General features: G+C 46.6%; 1 protein-coding gene across 1 annotated transcript in view; it reads right to left on the bottom strand.

Moving 5' to 3' along the window:
- Window positions 1-365: 365 nt before the first annotated feature.
- nisch (nischarin) overlaps window positions 366-11,391 on the bottom strand; it is a 41,499-nt gene continuing 30,473 nt past the window's right edge. Inside the window, exons 20-21 of the mRNA XM_070441367.1 lie at window positions 2,015-2,187; window positions 366-1,805 (exon numbers count right to left, since the gene is read on the bottom strand). Of these exons, the coding sequence (XP_070297468.1) occupies window positions 940-1,805; window positions 2,015-2,187 (1,039 nt within the window). The 3' untranslated portion in view covers window positions 366-939. The remainder of the gene's footprint in view (window positions 1,806-2,014; window positions 2,188-11,391) is intronic.

Here is an 11,391-nt window from a genome sequence, read left to right as displayed (position 1 = left end):
GTAACGTAGTCCATCCTCCAGCCTGTGAAGGCGGGTTATGGTAACGGTCCATCCTCCAGCCTGTGAAGGCGGTTATGGTAACGTAGTCCAACCTCAGTCTGTGAAGGCGGTTATGGTAACGTAGTCCATCCTCCAGCCTGTGAAGGCGGTTATGGTAACGTAGTCCAACCTCAGTCTGTGAAGGCGGTTATGTAAACGTAGTCCATCCTCCAGCCCTGTGAAGGCGGGTTATGGTAACGTAGTCCATCCTCCAGCCTGTGAACGTTGGTTGGTAGAAACCGCAGGGCTCAACAGTGCCACCATATGTTACTCGTATATGTGTCTAAATATTTAGCTTTGTGATTCTAGCTATATCTCAAATATTTTTCTTGTCTCTACATATTCTTTGTGTGCCGCCAACATTTTTCGGCAGGTCCTTGTAAAAAAAGGTCAGCGTAGAGCCGTGCTTTAAACCTCCTGGAAGAAGAACCAGTCAGTCAGCTAGTGAGTTCTACCGGCAGAAGAACCAGTCAGTCAGCCAGGGAGTTCTACAGACAGAAGAACCAGTCAGCCAGCCAGGAGTATCTACCAGCAGAAGAACCAGTCAGCCAGCCAGGGAGTTCTACAGACAGAAGAACCAGTCAGCCAGCGAGTTCTACAGACAGAAGAACAGTCAGTCAGTCAGGAGTTCTACCGGCAGAAGAACCAGTCACCAGCCAGGGAGTTCTACCGGCAGAAGAACCAGTCAGTCAGCTCAGGGAGTTCTACCGGCAGAAGAACCAGTCAGCCAGGCCAGGGAGTTCTACAGGCAGAACAACCAGTCAGCCCAGTTAGTTCTACAGGCAGAACTAAACCAGTCAGCCAGATAGTTCTACAGGCAGAAGAACCAGTCAGTCAGCCAGTGAGTTCTACAGGCAGAAGAACCAGTCAGCCAGTGAGTTCTACAGGCAGAAGAACCAGTCAGCCAGTGAGTTCTACAGGCAGCTCCCTACTACACAGCACTTCCCACTGTCTCGCTAACAGACATATCAGCCTCTCCCTGCTGTCTGCTCCGGGGACGTAGATACACCACAGTACCTCATTCTCTGTTCCCCCACATCTCCTCCTCCTCCYCYYCTYCYCCCCYCCTCCTCCTCCTCCTCCCCTCTCCTCTTCTCCAAAGTGGTCCATGGTAAGCTGACAGAGGAGGTCTGGCCCAGGGACATCGTCGAAGACTAACGTCAGGGCCTGCGGGTACGTCTGGTAACCCATGAGGACTCTATCCAGGTCTCTTATTCGCCGAGCGTCRGTCAGTTGGTACTTATCTCGGGGAGGGGGCTCCTTGGCAAAGTCCGGCAGCGGGTAGCTGATATAATCCTCATCCAGCAGGAAAACGTCTGTACTGGTCAGGATCAGAGTCTTAGGATGGAGGACAGGCCTGGGGGTGGAGGGAGCCTGGGGAGGCAGGCTCTGTTGGGGGATATGGGGCCTGATGGAGGGCGCTGGGCCTGGAGCCTGAGGGTAGGGGTGAAGACGGGGCTGGCTAGCAGAGACCGGGCTCTGAGGGTGGAGGTGAGACTTTCTATCCCCCTGCAGACCCCCAGTGGAAGTCTGTCTGTCTGCAGCTGGGGCCTGGGTCTGTGGGAGCACATTGAGGCCCTGTGAGAAACCTAGCCCCTGGGTCTGCACCTGGAAGACCAGTACGTAGAGCAGGATATTGCAGGAGGACGCCCCAGAAGGACCTTTCCTCTCGGCTACGATAAAGGTCAGGTCTCCAATCTCTTCTTCACTGGGGTAGATGAACTTTACCCTGCTCGAGTGGACCAGTTCATAGTTCTCCATCTTACCTGGGAGTAGACCACAGATTGGGAAAGACAGGACTCATTTAGTTTGGTACATCAACACAGTAGAACAAAAAGGACCCGTTTATTCTTAATCCCAAATAGAACCCCTAGATTCTACCCATGTTATTGTGGAGATTGTGGACAATTCACTCACATCTCCACAAAGGGGCATTTTACTGATGAAAATATACAAATATAAATGTTATGAATACCTGTGGATTTATTTCCAAACTGCGAGTAGAAGTCTTGTTCGGAGGGTTCAGGAGAGGGTAGTTTGTCCTGTAGAGAGAGGACTGTCATCAGCTGCTGCAGGAAGCGGTGTGTCCCGTAACTGTCCCTCGTCAGACAACAGATGATGTGGTTCGCTGACGGCCCTGGAGACATAACACACAACACAGGTTACAGCCAGCCCAGTCCCCAGCAGCCAGCCTAGTGCCCAGTCCCCAGCAGCCAGCCCAGTCCCCAGCAGCCAGCCTAGTCCCCAGCAGCCAGCCCAGTCCCCAGCAGCCAGCCCAGTCCCCAGCAGCCAGCCTAGACCAGCCACCATCCCAGTCCAGCCACCAGCCAGCCCAGACAACACAAGTAACATACTACACTGAACAAAAATATAAACGCAACATTTGAAGTGTTGGTCTCATGTTTCATGACCTGAAATAAAAGATCCCAGAAATGTTCCATATGCACAAAACACGTATCTCTCATTTGACAAGATAATCCAGCCACCTGACAAGTGTGGCATATCAAAAAGCTGATTAAACAGCATGGCCATTACACAGGTGCACCTTGTGCTGTGGACAATAAAACAATGCCACAGATGTCAAGTTGAGGGAGCGTGATATTGGAATGCTGACTGCAGGAATGTCCACCAGAGCTGTATTCTGGGATAGGGAGTTCTATGAATTCTGATGAATTCTGGGATTGGGAGTTCTATGAATTCTGGGATTGGGAGTTCTATGAATTCTGGGATAGGGAGTTCCATGAATTCTGGGATAGGGAGTTCCATGAATTCTGGGATTGGGAGTTCTATGAATTCTGGGATTGGGAGTTCTATGAATTCTGGGATTGGGAGTTCTATGAATTCTGGGATTGGGAGTTCTATGAATTTTCTGGATTTGGGACGTTCTATCTGAATTCAGATAAACACTTCGCCAGGATGTTCAAACTGTCTTAAACATCCGCCTGATCCTAGTCCTTCTACTGATTGACACCGTTAGTCATCCATTCATTTCTCCCTACTCACCCAACCACCCTGAAAGTACTGGCGAAAACAGGCCCACGTTTGACAGAAGTGGAGGTCGTGGAAGGTTCGATGTGAGCACCAGTAAGACATGATCTAGCTCTGGGTTCCTGATGGCTCACAGTCGCTTTCCTTGTCCCACAGTACTGAAGGATACAGACAACACACATTACTACAGACCCACAGTATAAAGACAGCACACATTACTACAGTCCCACAGTACTGAATGATAAGACAGCACACATTACTACAGTCCCACAGTACTGAATGATAAAACAACCACACAATACTACTCCCACAGTACTGAAGGATACAACAGCATACATTACTACAGACCCACAGTATAAAGACAACACACATTACTACAGACCCACAGTATTAAAGACATCCACACATCACTACAGACCCACAGTATAAAGGAACAACACCACATTACTTACAGACCCACAGTTATAAACATCAAGAAATCCACACATTCAGCAACACATAATGACATACCCCAGGACCTCACAGATCTGAAGACGTGATGATTACATAAGTTCGACATAGTCATTGACACACATATCTTTACTAGTGATGCTCTCACAGTTTATCCTACATTTTATTCCTTATTCTAAGCGAAGGGCTTCACGTTATATTTTTTGATGCTGTGATAGATTTGTCTGATATCTGATGATTGAGTGATTTTGGGATTTGTTGATTGATTTGATCTGATTATTGTAGATGGTGATTCTTGATTGATATGATATCGATATCTGTTCTTGGATATTTTCAAAAATAATACATTCCCATATTGCAGATATTTATTTTAGTATGGCAAATTGGTATTCTGTCATAGGTTGATTATCGATGTTGCAGCGCGAAGATCAGCGCCAGCCACACTGTTCAAAGAATGGAGTGACAAGGCCACTGCCTCCATAGACACGTAAATAAATCCGCCCAATCGGAATCACAAAGGATTTGCTGTTAAAAATAGTGCGCTTTGCGCAGTAGTCTGTGGTCCTCCTAACTTTTGGATTTCATAAAATAGGTCAAACATAAACATAGGGCTATTCGTATACGACCCTACCATTATCCAACATTGTCATGTTTGACAGACGTATGCACCAAATAGTACATTTTTAAAATCAAACTTACGGAAGCTGTGTGATTGATTACCAACACAGGGGAGATCTAGGGACCTGACACTTTCTGAATTTCATTTTTGTTCAGTTGTTAGGGCTACTGCTGCTGAGCAGACAAGTTAGTATAGTCACACGTTCTCCAACAAGCTATGTTGATTTCAGAAGGCTGTTGAATTTAAGAAAAAAAAATATGTTATTTTGTCTAAACATAATAAGTATAAGATAGCTGAAGTTCAAGCAGAGCAGATTGTAAGATAGACCACATGAAAGCCTTCGTTATCTTCTCTCTATCTGGAAAAGTCAAATTCTTTCTCTTTGTCATCTCTTGACAGACAACCCAGTAACATCTCTTATTCCACCTCAACCATTATTATTTTCTAGAAATGCACAAGTCATACATTGTGAAAAAGTTTCTAATTAACTTAGTCATATGTATTGTGTGTCAAATCGATTTGGATTAATTACACCATAAACGGTTTGGGTCACGCCATTCATCATAAACGTTGTCATAACTATTATCACAGGAAAGAACAGTACAATTTGGGGGATGCAAATTCCTGTAATCTTCAAGCTGGAGATTTTGCACATGTATCAGTTAACAGGAAGTTAGCGATGTGTTGTCAGACAGTGGATTCATTGTCCTGTGGAGTTCGGTCCGCAGGCATAGAGGGCCCCTTGTTACAGGCCCTGATATTAATCTGGGGAGGCCAGAGAACTAGAAGAGTGGTCTGCCTGTGTCTCACTACACATACATACAGACAATAAACGTGCACGCATACACCACAACCACACGTTAAGTCTTTAAAGGAAATGGAAGCTGATATCATTGGCAACAGGCCTGTAATATTGTTAATTACCATTCAAATCTTGGAGATGTATCTATCTCAAGGAAGGTATGGGTATATATCTTTATGTCTTAGAGGTGATACTATATATTTCTCGTAATCATCTTTGTCACTGCAACTACAAGCCTATGTATATCACTTCACTAGTCATATGATGTCACCGCCATAAACTTCCGTTGCTGTGCTCTCACCAGTTCCTAGTTTATCAGCCCATCCTCCGTTTCATACCATCATAGGTTCCAGGTGTTTCACTGGTCAGGCATAAAAATGGTGCCACACGTCATCACCTTTGCTTCTCTTCTAGCATGTTTGGGATTGTTGTATAAAGACAGTTCAGATATTCTGTTGAATACTTTACATCTTTACTTAGAGCTATTGGTATGCCATTTGGCTAAGATGACGTCTTAGAAGACAGAGCATGGGTTTGTCTTTATGGCATGCTGTGTGAAAAAGGATAGTGCCAGGGCCTGTATCATAAAGTGTCATAGTTGCTAAATCTAAGGATAAATTTGGCCTTTTAGATCATGATGAATAGATTACATGAACAGGCGGACCTGATCCCACTATCAGCACTCCTACACTTGAATTAAGGTGGGCCCAGGGCTGTAGATTGTTCCATAGAGTCTATCTGCTCTAGCATGGCATTTTTATAATGAATGTTGTCCAAAATTACTTGCACAAGCTTGGCTCCCGTGACAGATGATAATGGCAGGGTTAAAGCAATAGCATTAGAGAACAAATTTCGATCCAAACATCAGGTTTGAAGTGGCTTGGATATTATTTGAGAGTTTTACTGTTCACCCCTATGGTACTTAGATGTTGAAAATCCTCCACTTGGTGTGTGGTCTGCCCTGTTCATCGTTTCATTACATGAAATCCTTATGGGAGACATTGACAAATCTATCAAAATAGAGAGAAGATTGATCTTTTCAGTGCCCTATACGTACCTGTATCTCCTAGCAGCTATGAGCATCTCATGTTTTTTATTCGATTCTAGTATTAGTTCCCTTGCTAATACTGTGTTATTGTAGCCCATAGCCAAGGATAATGCATTGAAATGTGTCCTCATCCTCCCACAGTTCCAAACATCCCATTGTCCTTCTCCAAGTACGATAGCCTTTATTTGGGTTGTAACCACTTTACTGACATTTCCATCGTGCATTAACACGTTATGAAATAACATCGAAACCATCTCAAGATACATAGAACAGCTGACATAACTTTGTCAAAACCTGTAATAATATGACTGTCATACACCCAAATGTACACCGACATATGCAGGTCTGTTATTGGCACCTACAACGAATAATTTTCCCTGCCAAGAAGTTTCCCTTTCGTTTTAAAGTTAGTTTCTTAAGTCCTTTGGTTGTGTTGCAATGAATCTTAACAAATTTCTTCATCACATATCTTTTAAAAAATTGCAGAAAATGCACTTTATGACAACTGTCCAAAAAGCATTACTGACCATATAATCATATAAACCAGATAAGGTTTATACACGTACAGGTAACAATGCCCATTGTCATCGTTCAGTCACAAAGAGGGTGTCTTGTACTTCCCTAGAAATCTCCCTTCATTCAGCCCACACACAACAGTAAAGAAGCGCTGACATCAATTTGTGCCCAATTACAATTATCATTTAATATGGACAATTCCAGAAAATGTTATTTAACAAAACACACAAAAGAGCAAGAAAATGTAATGTTTGCCTGTGTGGTATTTGTTGAGCCACTCAGTGCAACGCAACTCAAAAATAAACACCTAGTGTGGGTTTGACACTCTTAAAGTTGGTGTCATAACCAGCCATAAAATAACGCTATATATGTCACAATAGGTCTATCATGTACAGTGTTATGAACAGGGTGTTAAAATAAAAGTGTTTTACCGTTGTGAGTTATTTAAGCAATTTAAGCCAGAGGGGGTGTGTATATATGGCCAAACTGTAGTACCACCCGGGCTAAGGGCTGTTCTTATTGACGGCCTATAAAGCGCGATGGTTATATTTGACCGATATACAACAAGGCAGACGCCATGTGCACTTACTTCTATTTATAAACATAGTAACCAACGAAATGACTATATATGAAAGAGAGCATACATTGTTTTGTCATACTCCGATAGTACACAGTTTGAATATTACCACAGCTGGTCAGTCAATCATCACAGACTCGAAACCACCCAGTTTATAAATACTTAAATATAATCAAAATTGAGCTACCTGCAAGACACAAAAGCCAACAACGAAACTAACCCCCTTCCCCACCTCTTTTTGGTCTGAATCGATAATGAAGCCTTGCACAAGAAGAATCAGAGGAGAGAGGCACATGAATAAAACACTTGTGTAACCTGCTGCCTCACGCCAACGCGACAACCCTTCGATATTCATTTGGGCAGCTGCTACCATCTAGGGTAGTACAGATAATGCCACATATGTTGAGTGGCAGAAAAAAACATGAGAAACGGATTCTACGAGAAAATTGAGAGGACATACTAAATTTAAAAAAAAAAAATATTCCCCTCGTGACGCGATGACTCCATTATTCATGATTCCTACATTAACAAAAGTGGGGGCGATGATACACGAGATAATCAAAATGACCATGCATCATCCATTCATTTTGTTCAGAAGGCATTATAACCACGTCATTCAAGGAGCCCTTGTTTTTATTTTTTTTTTATGGCATTGCATTGCAAAACGGGAGGCAATATTAATCCTGAACGATCCTGACAGGCAACCCCTGTCTCCGGCTGAGTGCCCACCCCCAAGGACCACAGCCCAATCTACATTTGCAAAGAAAACAACGCAGCTAACCTTGGCTAGTATTGTTAGTAGGTATCTTGTCTACTAGCTAGCTTTAAAACTAGCTTTGTTATCTATGTTGGTTGTGTATAATTATAAGGGTCACTCCATTCCTGACAGTAATAAATCACAATAAATAGTCAGCCTCAGAGGCTGAATAAATCCGGTATGCTCTTTGTGGGCTGTTTCATAGGTAAGGCTCCTTTCAAGCAGAATTAGCTGTCAAGCACTTTTAAATGCTGATGCATATAATTCCTGAGAGGGTAGGCTCTATTCCTGTTAGGTCTGATCAGAGTCAAAAGTAACCTCATAGGCTGATAAATCAGGATTCTGCCTTGTAGTCTGTTTCATATGTAAGGCTCCTTGGCAGACTGCCTACAAGCAGCAATCTAATTTATCAGCCTCTGAGGCTTCTATTGGATCTGATTCAGCCTTACCAGGAATATAGCACACCACTCTTGATCAATACATAATGCACTGACTCCTAATTTTGCCTGCAAGGGACCTTTACCTATTGAAATCAGCCTACATATGTACCAGGCATGCTGAGTTTTATCAGTCGTGAGGAGGCCTGCTACTTGTACTTTTCGTTTCTTTTTCTTTTTTTTTCTCTCCAGGGGTGATACAGTGTGTAATACTTGCGGGAAAGAATGTTGCTTCCATCAATGAATTGTCTGCATCATTTCCAATCCCCCAATATAACTTTTTTGGATGGTAAATATATCCATTTAACTACATACCGAATTGTAACGGCAGTCTAGCTCTTCCTCGGACTGAGTAAGAAGCGAGAAGAGGATCGGAGGACCAATGTTACAGCGGCTAAGTTTCCATTGACATTTCAATACACGAAACAATACACGATACAAAATAACAAACGAACATACCGTTAACAGTCCCGTGTGGGCAACAAACCACTGACACAGGAAACAACCACCCACAAATCCCCAACACAAGAAACAAGCCACCTATTATGATTCTCAAATCAGGGACAACGAGTGACAGTGCTGCCTCTGACTTGGAACCATATTAGGCACGAACACATATGGAAACCAACAGGACCCAAACTATACAACAACCAACATTAGTAATGCCCACCCATGCTCACGCTTCTCTCTGACCAACCACTAAAACAAAGCAAGAGAACATCATAAGAACTATGGTCCAGACGTGACAGTACCCCCCTCCTGAGTTGCGGACCTCCGAAACGGCACCCTTAAAACTCAAAGGGGAGGGTCTGGGTGGATGCATTCTGTCCACATGGTAGCAGCTCCGGCGCAGGAGCAAGGGACGACCACTCCTACCATGTGAGCCTTCATAGTCCCCACCTCCTTAAGCATTCACTTCTGAGTGGACTTAACCCTCGCCCCCGACCCTGGTCTATGAACCTTCATCGACAAGTCCGCTCCCCTAGATACGATGGACGACGACAATGTCTCAGTACAGAAGAAGGTAACTCAGTGACAGAGAGTCGGTGAGGCATACGCTCTCAAGACAGAGATGTGAGACTCCAGGACTGAAGTAGGCGAGTATAACAGCTCAGGACAGAGGGGCAACTCCGGGACTGAAGGGCAGCTTCACGGACAGATAGGTAGCCCGGACTGAGTGGCAGTCGGATGAGTGGCAGCTCCCGGACTGAGTGGCCAGGCTCAGACTGAGTGGCAGCTCATGACTGGAAGGCAGTCATACTGGAGGGCAGCTCATGAACTGTGAGGGCAGCACATGGACTGGAGGGCAGCCTCGATGCATCTGGAGGCAGCTCATGTGACTGGCGGTGCAAGCTCATGACTGGCGGCAGCTCATGACTGGCGGGCAGCTCATGGACTGGAAGGCAGCTCATGACTGGAACGGCAGTCCTCTGCGCTCTCCCTGACTGGCTGGCGGCTTCTCTCCTGACTGGCGGCACTCTGGCGGCTCCTGACTCGGCTTGGCGGCTCTTGGCGTGCTCCCTGACTGGACGTTGGCGGCTCTTGGCGGCTCCTGACTGGCTTGGCGGCTCTGGCTGCTCCTGATGGCTGGGCGGCTCTGGCGGCTCCTGACTGGCTGGCGGTTTCTGGCTGCTCCTGACTTTGCTGGCGGCTCTGGCGGGCTCGGGACAGACGGGCGGCTCTGGGCGGCTCGGGACAACGGGCGCTCTGACGGCTCGCGGACAGACAGGCGGCTCTGACGGCTCGGGACAGACGGGCGGCTCAGATGTACGCTGGGCAGGCAGGCAATTCATGACGGCGCTGGGCAGTGCATTTCAGTCAGACTGCGCTGGCAGGCAGCAGCTCAGACGGCGCTGGGCAGCAGGCAGCTTCAGACTGGCGTGGCAGGGGCAGGGCAGCTCAGACGGCGCTGTTTTTTTCCTGGCAGGCAGGCAGCTCAACTGCGCTGGGCAGGCAGGCAGCTCTGACCTGCTGAGGCTACACGTTAGGTCCTGGTACGTTGGTACCGGCACTGGGATGTACTGGGTTGGAGACCACGCACCACAGGGAGAGTGCGTGGAGGAGGACATGAGTTTGGTGAGAACGCACAGGATAGCCTGGTGCGTGGTGTAGGCACTGGTGGTACTGGCTGGGGCGGGAAGGTGGCGCACGGATTTTTATATCCGGACCGATGAAGGCCTTTATACAGGAGTCTCAAGCACCGAGCCTGCCCAACCTTTACCTGGTTTAATCTCCCCGCTAGACCAGGTCCAGTGCTGCGAGGTAAATTAGCCGCACTGGGCTGTGCTGGACGGAACCGGGGACACCATAACCGTTAAGGGCTGGTTGCCATGTACACCGGCCCGCGAGGACAGACGCACTTGGAGAACGCAGATGTTTAGCCGGCTTCAGTGCTCACCTGGCTCGGAGTGCCCACTCTAGCGGCCGGCCGATACGTGTGAGCTGCGAATTTGTACCGCACTGGGCTAAGCACACGGTTACAGGAGACTCTGGTGCGCTTCTTCCGCCACCAACACGGTGTCTGCCCGTACTCTCGCTTCTCCACGGTAAGCCGCGGGATTTCAGTTGGGCAGGTCTCCTACCTGACTTCGCCACACGCCCCTTTATCCCCTCCCCCCCCAATACATTTTTGGGTGATCCTCTCGGGCTTCCAGCCGCTCTGCCTTATTTGCTAGGCCTCATAATTAGCCGCCTATCTCTCGGCTTTTGCTGCCTCCAGCTCCGCTTTGGGGAGGCAACACTCACTCTGGCTCTGCCCAGGGTCCATTTACCGTCCAGAAGGTTTTCCTCCCGATGTCCATTCCTCCTAGCGGTACGCTGCTGCTTCGCTTAGCTGCCCGATTGGCCCGCTGCTTGGTCCGAGTTTGGTGGGTGGTTCTGTAACTTGCAGTCTAGGCTCTTTCCTCCATCCTCGGACGAGCGAGAGTCGAGAAGATCGGAGCGACCAATGCCATGTTGGAGCGTTAAGTATTCCCATGATTTTTAGTGATTACATATCGAAAAAACAATTACACGATACAAAAATAACAAAACCGGACACTTACACCGTAACAGTCCCCATGTGGCACAAACACTTGACATCAGGAAAACAACCACCCCACAAATTCCCACACCAAAAACAAGCCAACCTATTATATGATTCTCAATCAGGACAACGA

The sequence above is a fragment of the Salvelinus sp. IW2-2015 genome, unplaced genomic scaffold (assembly GCF_002910315.2).
Source record: "Salvelinus sp. IW2-2015 unplaced genomic scaffold, ASM291031v2 Un_scaffold3823, whole genome shotgun sequence".
Taxonomy (NCBI): domain Eukaryota; kingdom Metazoa; phylum Chordata; class Actinopteri; order Salmoniformes; family Salmonidae; genus Salvelinus; species Salvelinus sp. IW2-2015.
This window is presented reverse-complemented; position numbering and strand designations above follow the sequence as displayed.